The 19,932-nt window shown below is 42.6% G+C and overlaps 2 protein-coding genes across 12 annotated transcripts in view; one reads left to right on the forward strand and one right to left on the reverse strand.

Moving 5' to 3' along the window:
• LOC116832086 (ubiquitin thioesterase OTU1) overlaps window positions 1–10,038 on the forward strand; it is a 28,423-nt gene extending 18,385 nt beyond the window's left edge. The window contains exons 1-5 of one of the 5 annotated variants that reach the window (XM_032792549.2): window positions 256–627; window positions 2,604–2,663; window positions 4,887–5,038; window positions 6,956–7,133; window positions 7,723–10,038. In XM_032792549.2, coding sequence (XP_032648440.1) covers window positions 4,946–5,038; window positions 6,956–7,133; window positions 7,723–9,110 — 1,659 coding nt within the window. In that variant the 5' untranslated portion in view covers window positions 256–627; window positions 2,604–2,663; window positions 4,887–4,945 and the 3' untranslated portion in view covers window positions 9,111–10,038. Of the gene's footprint in view, window positions 1–255; window positions 628–2,603; window positions 2,664–4,886; window positions 5,039–6,955; window positions 7,134–7,722 lie in introns of those variants that run through there. The other 4 variants (XM_032792546.2, XM_075064834.1, XR_012655704.1 and 1 more) reach the window with 4 other exon arrangements.
• Window positions 1–19,932, reverse strand: part of PFKFB2 (6-phosphofructo-2-kinase/fructose-2,6-biphosphatase 2) — a 129,158-nt gene that overhangs the window by 61,113 nt on the left and 48,113 nt on the right. The window lies entirely within an intron of this gene.

A 19,932-nucleotide genomic window follows, 5' to 3' on the forward strand; every position in this document is an offset into this window, starting at 1 on the left:
GAGCAGCGAAGAAGCTTCTCCTGACAGTTGAGAAATTAGTTTAACTTACATTTGTTCACCTGTCTGTTTGGCCTTCCCTCAACTGACTATCAGAGCCCTTTTCGCTGCACTCAGCCCCTCTCCAGCTGCCACTAAGGGTACCCCACCCTCTGATCTCATTGGCTGTCATGGTGTGAGGCCAAGAGCTTTGATTGGTGAAGAAGACTTCCACCCCACCCCCACATCAAGCCCCTCCCTCCTCACTTTTGAGAACAGCTGGAGTGAGAAGTTGGGAGGAGGATTTGTGATTGGGTGGCAGTCAACCGCAGGGTGGGTGAGGCATACCTGTCCAGGTAAATCAGTGATAGGTTATAAGCAGAACAGAATAGGAGGGGTTTCTATTCCTTGCTTAGAGAAGCAGAGACTTTTGATCCTTTGCTCTCTTCTAGTTAAGATGAGTTAATCTCTAACTGAGCTGTATTTGTTTAATATAAAGTGGAGAGATTTTGGGACAGCTGGGGAGGAGTGCGGTGGACTAGGAGTTTGGGAAAGAGCCTTTGAGTCTTACTCAGATTTCCTCCCTGCAGTTTCAGTATCTGCTGCTGCTGCTCTCTGTCTGCTCTGCAGGGGCTGTGGACCAAATTTCAGGTAAAGCTTTCTAGATTTCTCACTGCTTCCTTTTTAGTGCTGAGGAAAGGTTCCTCTGCAACCAGCTTTGGTGACAAAAATTAAAAGTTTCTAATGAGTGACAAGTAATAGTTTATTTTGCCTGGTTTCTTGGGAGAAGACTAGTGACAGTGGGAGATAAAACTCACAAGGGTGGAATGTAAATCCCATTGACTCTAAATCAGGATTTTACTTGGGGGTCTTTAGCTTCTAGACCCTAAAAATTAAAATGGTTTTATGATCAGTAGTTTGGGGGGTAGGAGGAGTCTCTATTTTTTTCTGATTTAGAAGCATGTGATGTTCTTAATACAGTTTCCCATGCTAGTTCAAAGTTAACAAGAAAAACTTATCAATTAAATCTCTTTATGTAACCAAGAGGAACTGGTATGACAGTAGCTCCCATCTCCTTTCAGCTTGAGCCTTGATACTTCTGATCCTGTGGTTGTAAAACTAAAAGGAGTTGCAACTTTAGCTGCCAAGAATTTTAGTTGAACTTTTTTGTGCCTGTGGAAGTGATCTGTTGAACAGGATCGTGCCCTTTGCACCTGTGTGTAAAGTATGTTTTGTGTACTTGTTCTGCCCTAGCCAAAAAAAGCTTCATGAATGTGTTGCTCAAATAGCTGCGTCACTAATACTTGTGTTAGTAGCTGCATTAAAAGCTGCCTTGATATATAGCATTAAGTGTTGCCTAGCCCACTGCTGATTGCTGGTCAAAGCTTTGAAGAGCAGCCATAGCAATGCAGATAACTGCATTTATTTGTTTGGGGTTTTTTGGTTAAACTTGATTATTGTTGGAAAAATGGCTTTTTTTCTCAAACAAAAGTAGAGAAGCTACGTATTATTGTTGAAATTTAGCTTCTCAGTTTTTAAAAATCAAAATGGTTACTGAAATGTAGTTTGCTGGCTTTTTGGGGGAGGGGGGCAAATGGGAAAGTTTTTTTTTTTTTTATAACTGCTTTGAACTTTGCAAAGGGGGAGAAACTTCACTCAATTTTTCTTGTCACTTTTTGACCAGCTATAGTGGGTTGACGTTCATGATGTAAGATCAGGAGTGGGCGAGGAGAGAACCTAGAAGGTAAACCTCAAATTTTTGTTCTTTCCATTTTTTGACACCTTTGATCTACCCGTAAGCGTGTGTGTGTGTGTGTGTGTGTGTGTGTGTCTTGGTAGACCAGAAGGCTTTTCTTCCCCAGCTTTGCCCTAAAGAACAAATGAGACAGTGTGTAGTAATCATGCAACTCTGCATGGTGGTTAGTTTGTATATTTTTGTAAATGCCACATCTGAGGCTCTGATACAGATCCAGGTGAACTTTTTGTTCCTAATAATTAGATGAATTTAGGTCTCTTCACAAAGAGTGACTTATACCTCTTTATATAGAACCTAAACTTTTGTGCTCAAATTTGGAGAGCCTGTATTTTGTTGTTTTGATATGTAACTGGTCACAGGGCATTGTTTCTGTTGTGTGGATGACAAATAGTTGTAAACAGGAAGCTGGCTTGAACTAGCCACTTCAGGTTTCAGCCATCACATAAATAGGTGTAAGACTTTGACTTCCCACAAACACCAATACACTCCTAAATGTTTGAGTGGGGAACTAATGAAGAGGTTACGAGTACCACTGAAGCAAACTTGTGGGTCTCATTCAAACTAATGTTAGCATCTGGCTTCTTGCATTGTTAGCATTACGAAGTCATAGATCTCATAATGTCCGAGGGTCCCTTACACTCAGCCTGGTCCTCCTACTGCCAAACTGTTGGACAGCTGGCTGTAAAAACTACCTGCTATCCTAGACCACAGGGTGTTATTTTATTTCAAATAATACTTTATCGAACATTAAATTGAGAATTTTTAGGTATTTCCTGAATAAAGATAGAGAATAAATCCCAATACACACCATAGGAGATATGATCCCTCCATGCATACAGTAGTCTCAGTCTGACTAATCCTGTATTACTAGATGTGGCTTCCTGATGCTGTTAAAAGAAGCCAGCTGCCACATTGCTGAAGGCCACACCAGGTAACACTACAAAGAATTGCTTTGCCTTACCTTCTGATGGGTAATGCTGGCTGTGTTTAGTGGATTAAGTATTTATGGGCCTGCCCTTCTCCTCTCTCTGAAGAATAAGCAGCATGCATCTGGAAAATATGCATCACTTTTTTTTTTTTTTAAATATGCAGTATCACTGAGCTGTGTTTCAGAGTGTTAATATTTCACGTCTCAGATTTTATGACTATAAATAACTACACCTTTTTTAAGCTAAACTTTTAGCCTTTGTTAATGTGAGTTAATCACACCCCCTAAATCCCTTATCAATGCATTCTAGTGTTAAGCCTAGGAAAGGCCCTCTCATTCTCAGTCAACATTTTGACCTCCATTTCAAACTTCATATCTTCACTTTTGCTGAAATGCTTAGTTTTTTCTCTGCCTCCATAAAGGGTTGTCACTGGATACTGTACATACAAACTTGTCTAAAAGCAACATGTTTAAAACAACCCACTCGTCTGAACTTGCCACCAGGTGTAAGGAGCTGGAAGTCTCTTGGGAGCTAATTATTGATAACAATACACTTGAGTTTAGCCTCTATCTTAAACATATTAGCCTAGAAACATTCAAATACCTGCTTGTATCAGGGGAAGAAGTGACCTCTAGAAAAGCAGCCATTGCATATGGCCTGTGCATCCATCAGTTACAATTTCCTAGCTATTTCTATTACCTGTGACAATGTCTCTGCAGTGGTCATTTTGGGATGTTAGACTTTGAGGGCTTGTCATATAATTATTCATAAAATAGGCAATATTTGTACCACATTGACTGTCATGGTCCTAACATATGTAGGTTAGAAATCTGAGTTCAGTCTTAAGACCAGTTGCCCATGATGGGAGGGAATGATATTGATCAGTGGCTGGATGACTTTTAGAATGTGTAGAGGGTGGGGTTGACAATGAGCTTAATGATGCAGGGCTGGTCACAGATTTAATTATGGAGTTTGGGACAGTGTGATCACAAGGCAGCATGGTCTAGTGGCTAGAGTAGGGAGAGAAACCAGTGTTCCATTCTCAGCTCTGCTACTGCCTTGCTGTGGGACTTCGGCAAGTTGCTTAACCTATGATCCTTTATGTGGGAAAATGGGGATAATTTACTCCCACTCTGCACAGCGCTTTAAATCCTAGGATGAAAGAGGAGTTCAATGTTTTGTATGTAACTGGAATTTCACTGATTCAAGGAAAAAAGTACATCTGCATATGTCTCTGAATTCAAACTTTTTTTTTTTTTTTAAATCAAAGCTCTCACCGTCCCATTAAATGAGTCACTACAGTTTATCTGGGCCTCCTAATCCAGTTTCACAGAGACCCTTAGCAATCTAGTGCTGTCTGAAGCAAGACCTTTTCCTCTTGGCATTACAGCGAGAACAAGGAACCTCTGTGAGGTGCTCTTCTTCACACAGGCTATGCCTTGAACACACCCATCCAAACTCATGACTTAGGTAAACAAGCACCTCTCCCTGTGGCAGCTGACAAACTTGCATCATTTAGAGGTGTGGGGTGGAAGAAAACTAGCACCTTGCAAAGAGGAAGCTCATGGCAAAGCAATGTGCTAGCTAGTTCAGTTAGCAGGCTGGTAAGATTTAGCCCCACCTGTTAAACTCTCCAAAATACCTTGGCTATGGGTTTTTTCAGTCTTGTCTATGCTACAAATTTTACCCTCTACTGCCAATGGATGCAGTTGAACTATCACTGAAATATGTTCAAACAGCAAGTGCAGACAAGGACAAAGTGTTCAGCACAATTTCAGAAATTGCTTCCTCCCATCCCAGCATGTGGACTGAGCCTAGCGGAGCTGAGAACTAACCATGGCATTGCTTCTGCTTCCTGGCTTTCTTTTCCCTTACCCATTAATCACTACCTTACTTATGTTGCAGAGACCCCTAGACTCTCAGTGGATAGCAATAGCTTGTGATCACTACCAAAAATGGGCTTGATTTGAATTGGTGGCCTGTTGGCGGCATTTACCCTATTACAGATCTATTGAGCTTTCAAGTCTTCCAGATAACAATTTTTTTTTAAGTCACTAACTTGTGAACAGTCTTTCAGAACAGAATGATGGCCAGATTAAACAGATTTGAAGTCCTCATTGCTTCGTTAGAGTTTGAATGCTAATATAGCTGATGTGTCTGAATTGGTGTGAGCGAGTTCCGGGCATAACTAATACAACACTTAACATGTCATGCTCTTTCTGCAGCTTGAGTTGGAACTACACTACACCTGCTCCTGGAAGTTCTTGCCACAGTGATTTGTGATATGCCGAAAGAGGATTTGTGGCTAGGGACAGCTGGTCAAGATTCTGGCAGTTGTGACAGCATGGTTAGCACTAACTCAAGCCACTCTGAATTTGTAAGTAAACATTAAGTAACCTTTATTCTCCATGGCTAGCAGCTGGATGGCCTGTAAGCTCTGAAAGAGGGATTCTAGGTAGGCAGAAAGTGCTCTTACATAAAATACATATTTGTACTGGAGTAACATGAAGAAGCCCCTGTCATGGATCAGGACCCCATTGTATTAGTTACTGTATAAACATGGAACAAAAGGATGGTTCCTGCCCCAAAGAGTTAAGGTTTCTGTCTTTTTTTTCAGTCCATGCATCTGAAGTGGGTTTTTTATTGTTTTTTTGTTTGGGTTTTTTTACCCACGAAAGCTTATGCCCAAATAAATTTTAGTCTAAGGTGCCACTTGATGACTCCAGTTTTTTTCATTGACTCTCTCTCTCGGGTATAATCCAGCAATCAAACCCTTGTGCAGCACAAACACAGGTGATCTCTTAGCTAAGCAAAGGAAGTGAAGCAGAGTCCTATAAAAGACTCATCGCTACAGGCATGAATCAGTACAGCTGAATTGCGATGCCAAACTCCTTCTCTGGCTCCAAAGCAATCTTAACACTTGGCAATTGAACTGTGGTGGTATTGCTTAAGATCTATATGTTTTGAAGCTCCCAGATGGTAGTACAATGGAAGTGTGTAGTGAGAGATCTATAAGTGGTAAACTTAAGTTTACAAAACAAGCTGTCACCTGCTCCCAACTGGTGCGCAGATTGGCAAACACAGATATAACCAATGTGCTGAGCTTTATGTAGCTCAGAATGGCTTGGCTAGTGGGGACTATCATTTTGCCTCTTCTGAATTGCTAGAGCCTTGAATCCCGACTGGGTTGTGTCAGGGCCCGCACACTCTGCTCATTGGGTAGGAGGAGTCTAGCAGGCTTGATCTCCTGAGAGGGACCAAAGTGTGACTAACTATAACAAATTGATGCCAAGTTAATCTAAAGGAGACGTATTAAACCACACTCCACTTTGCTTTAATTCCAGCTAAGTCAGTAATGAAACCAGTGATGAATTTGGCCCATTAGATGGTGAAAATCATGCATTTGCACCCATCCATTAGGGCTAGTTTGTATCAAACACATTCCAGGATTAGGGAGACTAATTACTCCTCTTGGACTTGGAGTATATTGCAATGAAGTCACTGCAGTTCTGTACTGAACAGGCCCTCCATGCTACTGCACACCAGAAGTAGACCTGTTTATAACTAATAGGGATGGGCAAACTAGTTGCTGTATGATACCAGATCCAGCTTGATGCCTTTTTCTAAAATAAGGGAGTTTTTTCCAAGGTGGAGGTTTGTGTGTCATGCCTAATGCAGTTTTTCCCTTTCATGCCTTCAATTTTATAGGCCTCTAACAATGCATTACAGAGTCGAATAGCATCTTACGTTGGCCCTGACAGTAAGGCTTGATGTGACACGGAAGAAGAGTTGCTTACAGGCCAGTGATAACTGAGCCAGATCCTATAGGGCTTGTTAAAAAGGGGGTGTGAGGGGTTACAGAGCATGGAGAGAAGCCATCATACTCCTAAGACCTCTGAATTTCTGGATGCTTAGCCAAGTTTCCAAATCTCAATATGGCTGATTCATACAAATGTGGCCTGTCCAGAGTACAACCAGCCAGCCAAATGTGTTACGGGATTAGCTTCAAAGGAAATTTAGTGGCTGCTGCCAGGGGCATGATTCTAACTGCTTGATTGGGAATGCCAAATCCTCAGAGGCAGTTTGATTATACTGCCAAATAAGATTGCCATTAAGTAGTGCTTCTGGTGGTGAGTGGCTGAGTTGTCACCAGGCAGATTGGCAGTTTCTGGATATTCAACAGTTAGATCCTGCAGGAGAGAGCTGTCCTTGGCTTCATTTAAACTATAAATACTACTGTAAATAGCATTATGCCTAATTTCCCAATTTGTGATTTTGTTTTTGTTTTTTAAAGAGCGATAACAGCTATGACTACTTATCTGTGGAGGAAAAGGAATGTTTGATGTTCCTAGAAGAAACTATTGATTCTCTGGATACGGAAGCAGACAGTGGGGTTTCTGCTGATGAGATCGATTATGCTGAACGTTCTAAGCTTCCCAGAACATGGCCGAAGAGAGATGTTGTTCCAAAAAGTAAGGTTAAAACTTGTTCTGAACCCCAGAGAACTCAGGGCCTGGACTGTGGCCAGGACTGAAAGCCCTATGACGCAGGAAATCTTAGTGGAGGGACAGAACATTATCCCAGCTTCCCTCATACAGTAAACACCTGATAGTGCGCAATTGACTAGAAAAATTTGTGCTAGGGTAGGGAGAAGGTTCTAAAGGTTTATCTCTCTCCAATGCACCTACTGTAGGTTACCCTTGGAGAAGAGCCTGCTGGTTGTCCCGGTAAAGGTAAACAGCTATTCTGCAAAACTGTAGGACAAAATACCTATATGCTGATGACACTGGAAAATACTGAATGTTAATCTCTAGGACTCATCAGGCAATGTGCGTGTCACTAACTGCAAACTTACTATCTTTGCAATAAGAAAATGTATTAGTCTCCCTATTGCTAACATGCCCCAGTAAGTCTTTTCAGTTGGGTATCTTGACTCTGTTCCATTGGCAGCCCTATTTAAAAAGGTTAGCTCTGTATGTAACTAGTGGGTGGTCCTGATGCGCTGCTCTGCATATAGCTGCATACTTAACACTTATCTTTTTTTTTTTTTTTTTTGTCTAGATTTGGACAGTGGGTCTCCCACTGAAAGTTTTGGTCAGCGACATGAAGTAGAACAAAAGGGTGATAAACATGGATCTCTTCTCTCAAGTTCTGCTCCAGTGGGGGTTACAAGCTCAGGCTACCGCAGTCTTCCAAGGATTGTGAATGCAGGAAGTGCACAAACAACCACCAAGATTTCTGTCAGCAAAGCAGCTGACCTCCCCGATGGTCCAAGTCGAACAGCTCAAGAACCAGGGAAGTCTTCATGGAAGATGCCCAAGAAAAGGGGGGTTGAGGACAAGTCAAATCACCAGCCCAGCATGAGTACTCAGATAAAGCCATCAGACTTGGAGTCTGTAATTATCTGCCCCCCTGAACCCTTCCAGGATCCCAGAAGCAAGGGGTCTGGCAATGGCAGTGAAGATGAGCTACTACCTAATAATTTGGAGACAAAGGGAAAAGCTGAGGAAGCAATGGGGAATGAAGCTGAAGTTGCATCACAGCATTCTACTCCAGAGAATGCAAGGCTGCCACTGAAAGAGGAAAAGAAACATTGTGAGAAGGGAAGAGAGAGAGCCCCTGATCTTCAAGACAACCAAGAGAAATCGCCCTCTAAAGAAGCTTCTCTGGATTCAAACATCAAGCTAGGGCCTCCCACAGCCCCAAAGCCAAGAAAACTGCCACCAAATATTATCCTGAAACCTAGCAAAATCAGCCCAGCACCACTCGTAGACCCCAATCACAATAGAAAAGCGCCTTCTCCATCTTCACCCAAGCACAAATCCAACACCAGTGACTCTTCTGTGGAAAAGCAGGAAAGGGCCAGGTGGGAGGCATTGGAGAAGTTGGGACTCCTACATGATAAAGGAAAGGAATCTAAAGTCCATGTTGTCAGACCACCTACTGCTCCCAAACCAAACCCTGTCCTCATTCCTAGGGCTGGTAGTAGGGATAACTTAAACAGTGATGAAGGAACAGATGTTCCTGTGAATGGGAAACCTGACCAACAACATGCTTCAGATTTATATCCAGCAGAGAGCACTGCTCCTAGCTTGAGGCAGACAATCAAATCCAACTCCTTGGAGCGTTCAGGCATAGGTCTGAGCAGCAAGGACCAGAACATGGACAGCAGCTCACTTGGCAAAACATCAGACCTTAAGATGGCAGCTCCCAGTGATATCAGGAATAACCGAACACGCCCAGCTTCCCTCGGCACAAGGGAAGACTTTATTGAACTCAAAGCATCCAAAACTGATAATGAGGAGCTGGGAAAAAGTGACAATCGCAAATCTTACCCGTTGCTGAAGTTTCCCCGGCCTACTTGTGTCAGTGTAAAAATCACCCCTAAAGGAGCTACAGATGAAAACCGGCGGGAGGCTCTGAAAAAACTTGGCCTACTGAAGGAATAATCAAACACTTTGTGAAAATTCACTTATGTTTTTATGCTATGAATACAGGAACTTCTGTCCTTCCTCTTTAGCAAAATGGGACAAACTGTGTGGGTGAATACAGCAAAGTTTTGTAACAGGGTTCTAGGCACACTTAAATTAATTCTGCACACTCTGAACTGGCAGTATGAAAAATGAGTGTCTTCACAGTTTGATTTCTACCCCTCCAGGGCCTCAGGAGGGCAGGCCTGAATCAATACAGCCATTAGAATTATTCAAAGCGTCATGCTAAATAGACATCACATGTATATAATGTATATAATTATTTATATGTAATGGGAATAAGTATGTGGATGGGAACATTCCCCTAAATGTTTTATTGCATTTGCTCCCCTAAACGTTCACTGTTCGCAAACCATGAACTCCTGGCATGTGGTGGCTGAATAGGGTGGGAGGAGCCAATCTGGGAAAGACAGGATGGCAGGATTTGACTCGGGTAGGTGTGTGTGTCTTATTAATAGAAAACATTTATTCAAAGCTTTCTGGGACCTGATCATCACATTGGGCACATGCACATACCTCCTGAAGCCAAGGGGAGTGATGCATATGCAACTGCCAGTGTGATCAGGACCTGGCTATTTTAGCCTGGATAGCAGTGAGGAGTAAGTGTGCCTAATGCTGCTCTGCATAAAAGATGATTGGCAATAGAACTTGTATAGGTATCCGATTCAGAACTGCTGCCAAATATGAGGAAAAAATACAAGTGAGTAGAAACTGATTTTTGTTGTGGTTGGTTGGTTGCTTTCATGAACTCTTATCTGACATCTGGTTTATTGTATCCAGCTGTATAGGCAAACTACTGATGCCTTGTCATCAGGTTTTATGTTATGCACCTTTTATCTTAGAGGTTTTTTATTTTGGTAATAAACTATTTTAAATGGCCAAATGATGACTGTATATTTGTGGATTTCCTCTTTAAAAGACAGTATGTTTCAACAATAAAGTGTTGGGGAGAGTGGGGAAAAACAAATTTTTATTCTTAAATATCTTCTCAACCTGGAGCAGTGAACCAATAAGGAAACTGTTCCCTCTGCACTTGAGTGGCAGAACCTGAAAAGTTGCACTAATTTAATGTGATTTATTTCCATGTCTATAATTTGACGGCAGTTACTGGTCTTGCTGTGATACCAAGTGCAAGCCACTAAAGTAAGCAGAGTTGCATTGAATGGTAGCCAGATCAAAACTTGATTCAACTTCTGAACTGACCTTGATACGATCGGTTAATTATTCTAGCACATTAGACTCTAGAGAAGTGCTAGCTACCACTAAGGCTAAATCTTTCTCTGCTATGGGCTTGGCCTCCTCTCCAAGTTCATCACATACAACAGACTTTTTAAATTGTATAGGCTAATCGGATTTATTCATGAGCAATGAGCCTGAGCAATAAAGCCTTGCCCCAACTTGGCAAAACTTGCAATGATGCATGTATCCAGGAGCAACATACCCAACTCTTTAATTAATCATTGGGCACATAGCATCCTGCCAGCAATGTCCATATGGTTATACATCAGTTACTATGGAAGACAATTTTTCCCTTCAGTGGATGTAGCTGCCTGAGGTTAGAGGAGTTCCTCATGCTTCTGAGTGATCACATCAGCGCTACTGAAAATCCTGAGGCCTGAGCTGGTGAGCATGACAATTACAGTTTAGACCTTTCAGATCTCCACTCTACAGCTCGAACCTTTTGTACGATCAGAACCGTGTGTTTGTGTCACACTCAGATGACCTTTGTGCTGGAGAGAGGAAACGTGTTACACAATGTCACAGTTGAGCCGAGAGCAATGTCTGCCTCTCCAAAATGACCCTAGGTACTGACAGGAGCACAGGTAGGGACCTGTTAGAATCCACATTCTCCCGTGAGGTGGCTGGCCAGTGGCAGGATGCTATGCCACATCTCCTTTAAGTTTCCTGCTCCTAGAAAGTGGAGGTGAAATTTCAACAAAAAGGCAGCTGCAGATTCTCCCCTCCCCCAGCTCTTCTTCAGTTACTCGTCACTTATTCTCCACACCTAAACTAAATTCTCTGGTTATATAGTGCATCACCATTTTAACTCTAACTTTTGAGCCATGACGGCAGTCATGCATCACCCATATTATTAGAATAGTAAGATCCAGATACTGTGGCATAGAGATGAGACCCTTTTAAAAAGCTGGTGGGCCCTGCCCGCTCCCCTTACCAATTCAGGATTGAACATGATTCTGTACACTTATTTAGGAGGACCACCCTGGACTGTCTGAGGAGGTTGCCTGCAATAGGAAGGAGTTGGACTTTAACCCAGGAGTTCTCTTCCACTCCTCTAACTCATTAGTGCCAACCAATTCCTTGGAAGACTATTCCACATTTTAATGATATCACCAGGGGAAGATTTTTCTCCCCTTGTCAGCCTTGAGTTAGTTTGTTCTCTTTCCCTGAAGGGTTCTCTCTGATAGCTCTCAGTATCTAGCCAGTGTCTGTGTGTTCCTCAGGCTTGCCTCTGTTATTGTAAGCTCTTCCAATTGCTGTTGCCTGGCTTTTTGTACAGAACATTGCAACTCACTGTAAAAGAACTAAACAGAAATGGTTGTAGCAGCAATAAAAAAAAAAATTGCTTCAGATTTACAAGCTCAGTCAAGCTGATACCATCAATGGATATTTCAAGTTTGTTACATAAAAAGCATCCTTCTATCATGGTGTTTAAGTTAGGGGAATTTGAGACTCCACCTCCCAGATGTAAAAGGGGGATTTAATAAATGTACTCTACGTCTGGCTTTCCCTCACCATCCTCCCCTCCCCTAAGAAGTGTGGTACAGGGAGAGCATGATAAACAGGTGTCAGACTACTCTTCAAGCCCCTGAGGCTAATACACATTTCTTCTCAGAGCTGAAAGTCGTAAGCTGTACCTGTCAGACTGATCCCCTTAGGCTTCCTGGGATCTTCCGCTGCTCTAATGTGAACACTTGTAAGCCTGAGAAGCTCTTCCCATAGCCTTAAGCAGCCACATTCAGCTGAGGGAAAACTGCATCTCCCATAGTACCTGATGAGTGACCTTACTAGTGGCAGAAATGCAATGTTAAAGATGATGATGGCTGGAATAAGGCCTGCATGCCCCTTTTATACCAGATACCACCTCCTTGTCTTCAATGTGCATAACATTTCCTGTGTCTTTTCAGCCACCCACAGATGCTTTGTTCTGTGAGTGCTGCAGACATTTTTGCTCCTATGGTGCTCTCCTCCCACAAACAACTCTGCTTTTCTCTGCAACCTTTTTGTCCACAGCCCTGCCCTCCTAAAACTTCATCTGAGTCTGTTTGTTCTGCCACCCAGGCTCTGGTTTTTTTAGCCAGCCTTCCATCACCAACCTCTACTCTGCCAGTCACACTTTCTTGTATGAGTTTACGCCTCAGTCTGCAAGTGTAATTAATGAATTTATTAAAAGTATTGAACTAGAAGAACTAAAGAGATACAGATAGCAAGAGTATTTCATCTCATTTTACTGTTTGCTTTGCCTATGCTATTCTTGTTGAAAAGGAATTAAATTATATGGCCCCTTTTGAACATTTTCTCCTTTAATACATTGGTCCTGATTTTCAAAGGGAGCGAGCTGCTGCATGTCTTATTGGCTTCACCTCTGAAAAATCAGGCAGAGTCGAGTACTCACAATCCATGACCACTTTTGCAAAAATTTGTCCAGGGGGAGTCCTGGCATTAGTGCCCTGGGGGTCAGTTAAAATGTCTCCTTTCTTCTGACAAAAGTAAAAGTGGACCCCAAATGACCAACATTCCTCATCACTAAAGGTGGTTTTTTGTGGACACGCCATCCAGCAGCAAACAACTGTCTTTCTGCACATTACAGTTTGCTCACAGGGAAGTCTTGTTCTCAAGTTTTTGCATTTTTAAGGTTCAATTAGGTGAATAAATCAAGTGTCCTTATTCCCAGCAGGAAATTTAACAGTTAAAAGTCATGCACCCTACCACTACCTATGTTAACTGCTTGCAATATTTACTGAAAGTCGCAGGCCAGAGATAAGACAGCTAACCTGGCAGTGAAATTAAGCAATCAACATTCCTTTTAAGGTCAATATTATGCAAATAGGCCCAGATTTTTCAAAGGTATGTAGGCATTCTCAGTTTTGCAAATGATACTTAGGGTCTTAAGCCACAGACCAAGCACTGCTGATTGGAACATGCTTAAATATTGGTAAACAGCTAGGCCATGGTGTTTTAAAAACATAAAGAAGGGTGCAGGCTACAATATTCAGAGCGAGATTTCTAATCACTCCAAATTGTGTGTGTATGTTGAGGGGGTGGGGTTTAGGAGCTAGGATTTTGAATTGGGACTATCTTTCTTTTAAAAGTGTTTTTCCTGCAAACCTCACCAACAGGTCCAGCTCCCTACCCCTTTAAAACTCTTCACAAAATAGAGCAGAAAAAGAAAGCAAACAAAATAATATGAATAAATGAAAAGTTCCACCCCCTTGGAAAGAATCCAAACAATGTCAGAGAAAGATGCTTGATAAACTTTGTTTTCATAAGCAGTTGTTTGTTTGCAGGTAAACTATTATCTTGATTAGCTGTGGGCTGGTCAGCATTAATCCAAACCCACACACCATTGAGAGGAAATGAAGCAGGTAAGTTATACTGAACAGTGCCTAGCTGGAAACCCTTCTGGTTTGCCCAGTATGAAATATCCTACAGACACACTGGATCCCACTGGAGGAGCTTGTGAATTTTCCTGAAGCTCTTTTGCCAGCGTGAAAATCCTGCTACTGAATATTGATCCTGGAGTCAGACCTACTTACGGGCCCATTCCAGGCCTAGCAAGTCTAGGGGTCCACATTGTTGTTGCCTTGTGATATGCTGGTCCACAGGAGCTGCAAAGCAGTCACAGAGCCTCCTGCTGTAGCCCTCTATGTCAGATGCATATTGGAGGCAGGCACGGATTCTAGGTGGTAGGGCTGAGACAGCTATTCTCCAGCAGTTACAAGGCCCGTAGGGGACTGGGACAACTGGGCACAAATTAAGACTGCTTTAACCTACTGAACTGGCCCATCGCTTTCTCAGTCCCTGCACCAGTACAGGGCTGAGTTTAGTCCTTGGATTCCATTTTCCTACTACAAGTGGGTCATGTGACAAGTTATTTGTATTGGAGACCCACAATGCAACCTCCTAAACTGCCTGGTGATCTTGGCTTTGGGACATGCCTCTGGGCTCATCCTGAGCAGGGATCAAGGGAGGATGTGGTCTGTTTTTCTAAACCTTTTATTCACATCAGTCCCACCCCACACCCGTCCTCCTCGTGCCTCTCCTAGGAACAGATCGCACCCAGCCATGCTGGTTGGAAGCCACGTGTTCTGTTCTGGAGGAGTCACACTGGATCAAACTAGAAGTAGAGGGGGCAGATTGGTCCTGGGAAGCCCTTCCTGGCTGTTGAAGTAACATCACTGGAATGGCTCAGCTCTACCCTCCCTGCTAAAGAAGAATTCACTTATCAACACAGATTACATGCGAGGGCTTAAGTCCAGGTGGCACCATGCAAGAATAGGTGACTGTTGTTCCAATGCCCCAGCTCTGGAAGCACTGGCACAGTGGGAATAGGATGACTTGTGAGGATAAATAATTTGGTTGCTAGTGACTCTATAAAATAAACGGGCCTCCAAGTTGCCCTACTTTGTTTGAAGGATAGAGGTAGCAGCTGCTGTCAGGCTGGATGTACAGAACACCCACAGCCACCCACCCATGATAAGAATCAGGATCTAATTTAGACTGTTGACGGCACAGACAGCTAGAGTTAGTGCAGAGGAGAAGCTGGGGCACCCCTTATGTTGGTGTTAAGCTGTCATGCTTTTACTTTATGCAGTTCCCTTTCAGTTTACATCCCATGGGCCGGATCCACAGCTGTTGTAAATGGGCATCTCTGCACTCAAGTGTCAGCATAGTAGTGTAAACTTTGGACATGCAATCTCTCTCTGGAAACTTAACTGATACTTCACCACACTGCATGACAGATATGATGCGATAATATCCCCCGGGAGTTAGATTAGACTGAACATTTTCCACCTAAGATCTTTCCTTTATCCAAGATCATTTTGGAATGGTGCCTCTGTTTCAAAATCATGCTGATAACCAAGCAAAGGTTTTGTTTGACACAAAAGCTCTTTGAGCAATACTGGCAGACTCCACCTTTTTGCTTAGATAAACAAGATCACATTGCCTTTAGGTTAAAGCTGCCTACATATCCGTGTTAAAATATGTCTAATAAAACAACACTCTCTTTTTAAGATACATGACGTACGAGTCATGGATGGGTACACACTCCTGTACAGAACCCCAAACAATATTCAACTGTTTTACAGTGCTGGAGGAAGTCTGCATAAGAACTGGACTAACCAGAAAAAAGTTCAGGTCAGCCTCTTTTAGTACAAAGTGGGAGAAGCATAACGCTCAAGGCCTGAATCTCCATTGTCCTGCCCCTTGTGCGATCATTTTCACCGCTGCAGTAAGATGCTACCTTTCTGAGTGGAAGGGTTTTTTACGTCCTCTTTGCACAGGTGCAAATGTCTAGAGAAGGTGCAAGGCAGTGGTGAATTAGGCCCAGAGTGATTAAAGAGGGGAGGTTGAGGTGTGTATCTTCTGAGCCCCTCTTAGAGCTGTGAGAATTCTTTTTTCCTTTAGTAAGTTAGAGTAGGGGCCTGGGATTCCTGACCTAAAGTTTCTGCTCTTTCACTCATGCACTGTGTATCTTCATCTAGCCACAGCACCTCTGTGCACCTTAGTATGGCCATCGGTAAAGGGCATATCTTACTGGTTACCTGGTGTAGGGTGGAACTAATTAATATTAGTAAATGATTTGACACCCTGGGAGGAAGGATGTGAGAGAAATGCCGAGTGTTTTCACTCCATGGGGGAGGTATCGACAATGTTTCTGCTAGAGGATATCAGCGCTCTCCCACAAATCTGCTGCTGTGTGTCACCAGAGGGCAGAGCAAAGCGCTATCGGGCCGTGTCTTACTTTAAGTGCCCTTTCTGGTTTACATCCATTGGGCCAAATCCACAGCTTGTGTAAATGGGTGCGGCTCCACTGAAGCATCAGCCCAACAGTGTAACCTTTGGACATGAGATCTCTCCCAGCCCACCGGTAGCCAAGGGAACACCATGCTGATGCTAAAACATTAAACCTGCCAGATTTCCCTTATTTACTGGGATTTAAAAGGCAAACGAAAAGAACCATTCTGGTAAGTGCCCTTGTGTGATCAACCCATCAAGGTGGACACAGCTCTGGGATAGAGAGCTGGATTCTATTCTGCCTTATATTTCCATCACCAAAGATGCCAGCTAAATTCTGCCTGCAGGATCTCTATGACCGGTGATAACACAAGAGACGGGCAGGACCAATCTTGATTTTTCAGATCCCAGATGGGGAGGGAGCAGATAACATCTTTGGACTTGTAAAGTGAGGAAATTTGCCTGGACACATGGGGAGTCAATACAGATGGAGCCACCTGATATCATCTTGAGAGAGTCACATTTCAGAGCATAACTGTGTGTTAATACAGACTGACAAATGCAGTCTGCACCATCTTGAAATTTCTTCTCCTCTCTCTTGGTTAACTTGCTTCCTTTTCATTTAAGACAACCATTTGCACTTCAAAGTATATGGCGTAAAGAGTTCATAACTGGGTGGAAACTTCTTTTGCTGCTGTTTGTGCCCCAGACTAGTTTAAACCTGCTGGGTCAAAAGACAGTTTACACACAAAGCAACAGATATTCTTTCAATGATGTTTACTGTAGGGGCTGGGAAATTTAGCATCCGTCATGACATTCTTTCACCTACATTCATTGATGTAATTGTTCCATAAACACTGGCAGGATGAGTTGCTGGGAGCCAAATGAGTTTTTTTTATAACCCTGATGCAACTCGTAATCCTTAGATATATAGAATGAATTTGCCTTCACTCTTCTAACCTATATATTTTCCTATCTGGGACACGCTTATTAACTAAGTCCATAAATTAATTATTTTTAACTAGAATATTCCGATCAAATATTAATTCAAACCTTGTTTGATGCCACGGGGGAAATAAATTGCAGGGTTATAAAGGATAAAGCACCACTGGTATGAAAAACTACACACTATCATACAGATATATTTATATCTATTAATATATTACAGATTAGATTAGATAATGAGCTGACATTCCTGTCTAAAAGTGTTTTACAAACTAATGATTCTAGAAGCTACAGGAATCACCTCTGTTGTCACTGAAATGCAACCATCTCTGTGTTGAAATGCAGCAGCACTGCACAGCAGCTTAGGACAGAAAGTAAAAAGGGATACTGTTTCCTATTAATAAGAACAATACTTCACATTTCTACAGAACCTTTAGAGATCTCAAAACCCTTCCCAGATGTTCTGAAAGTAGCTTCATAACACCTCTGTGAGGTAGGTAAGTATTAGCCCCTTTTTATTGATGGGGAAACTGAGTCACAGAGAGGTTAATTGACTTGCTCAGGTACACTCATGAAATGGACAGCAGAGGCAGGAATAGAAATCAGGAATGTCTCCTCATTCCTGGTTTTGTGTCTTAAGGACAAAACTATGATCAGAGCCAGAGTTGGAATTTGGCCAGGTTACCGGGGTGAAGGGAGAATGTAATGAAGGATCACCCAAAGAACTGGTGAATGTAGCCTCAACAGCTTTAATATACTTGGACAAAGTATGGACATCTCATGGTGGGCAGCAAGGTTCTCCCTACAAATCAGAATAAAGGCTGTTTTGATTTTAATGCCTTGCAGGGATTGTGTACTGTCCTATCAGGACTATATTGGCTCAGACAGGTAGTTTCTGTTTCTTATGTGAATTTACCAAGATTTATCACCCAGCTGAACAATCCAGCTCAAATCCAGAATAAGTGGTTTATTAAAATTGGATAACATCAAAGGTGATACCCTTGTATTGTTTAATCTGGAAGTTAAATCCTGATTCCCTCTTGATTCCAGATTGCAATAATGGCTATTAGTCAGGATGGACAGAGATGGTGTCCCTAGCCTCTGTTTGCCAGAAGCTGGCAATGGGAGATGGGATGGATCACTTGATGATTCCATGTTCTGTTCATTCCCTCTGGGGCACCTGGCATTGGCCACTGTCAGAAGACAGGATATTGACTAGATGGACCTTTGGTCTGACCCAGTATGGCCGTTCTTGTGTTCTTAGTACTTAAGCAATCTCATAAAGCAGCTGGCATCAATAAAAATGCATTGAAATCACCAACCTAGTTGTAACAAGGAGTCTGGTGGCACCTTAAAGACTAACAGATTTATTTTAGCATAAACTTTCATGGGTAAAAAGACTTCACTTCTTTGGATGCATCCATTGGGTTTACCCCAGCATAGCTGGCATCCTCCAGGGTGAAATGCCATCTGAAGAAGTGAGGTTTTACACCCACGAAAGCTTATGCCCAAATAAATCTGTTAGTCTTTAAGGTGCCACCAGACTCCTTGTTGTTTTTGTGGATTCAGACTAACATAGTTACTCCCTGATACTTGACAACCTAGATGTGCCACAATCTCAATGGGAAACTGTTACAACTTCTACTACTTTGCAGATACATAGCACCTTTTATCTGAGCACATACTATAGCTCAACCCCAAGATATGGGATAGATGCAGAAATCACTAGGTGGAATTCTTTGACCTGTCCTATACATGAGGTCAGACTAGATGTTCTATTGGTCCTGTCTGGCCTGGGAATCTCTGACTCCCAAAGCTCAAGAGCAGAACAGCCCACCCACAGGGTGAAAAGCAAACTTCAACCTTTTAAATGAAATCATTTGAAAAGAGACATTTCTCAATCTCAACACTAGACAATGTAATAAATCGGTCCCGTGGGAAACATGTTTTAGCTGGATTCTCTACAGCTGCTTGCTTTGAATCTGAGACATGAGATAAATATCTATGGCTTTTTAATGGGGCATATATTCCAGTATATATTGAAATATTCTGGCTTAGACATGCGGTTAGTTTATCACACCATGGGGCAGTTCATCAGCTGTTGTGAATTGTTGCAGCTCCGTTGACTTCACTGGAGCCATGACAATATACTAGCAGGGGTTCGCCCCTTTATATACATGCATGTCAGAAACTGAAAACTGCAGGTCTGAGCTGAAATTATAGATAGGCTCCCCTAGCTTCACTTTCAGATCCGCCATGTCATCCCAACCCAGACGCTAAGAGCCAAGTGCCTGCTGGGTTATTAGGTTCACACAGCAGGGAAAGACACCTACCATCCTCTGACGTGAGTTAGAGCACTGATTATCTATTTCAAACCTTGGCCACTTTTTAATTTCACTAAATTCTTCTTTCTCACTGGCCAGGGACTGAGCCTGCAAATGACCTGGAGTTCAGCAAAAGACATAGTCCCTGGTAAGGAAGCCTGCCCCTGTACCCGAGTAGAAAGACACGCCCATACCCTTGCCTTAAGAGAGTGAATGTCAGCTGTGGAGTAGATCATGCTATTGATAGTGTTTGCTAATACTTAGGAATCCAAGTCCTGATTCAGGAAGCACATGTAGAACTTTAAGCACCTGTGTAGTCTCATTTACTTCAATGGAGGTGACTTCAGTGTGACATTTTGCATGCTTTGTGCACCTTGCTGAATTACACTCCTAAGTTGCAGGACTCCCTGGAATTGGTTTCCCAGCACTGCTCATTATACACCCCTAGGCAAGTCACTCTTTGTGCATTAACCTACCCCTCTGTAAAATAGGGATAATTATACCTTCCTCCTGGGATAATTGTGAGTCTTACT

The sequence above is a fragment of the Chelonoidis abingdonii genome, chromosome 4 (genome assembly GCF_003597395.2).
Source record: "Chelonoidis abingdonii isolate Lonesome George chromosome 4, CheloAbing_2.0, whole genome shotgun sequence".
NCBI classification, from domain to species: domain Eukaryota; kingdom Metazoa; phylum Chordata; order Testudines; family Testudinidae; genus Chelonoidis; species Chelonoidis abingdonii.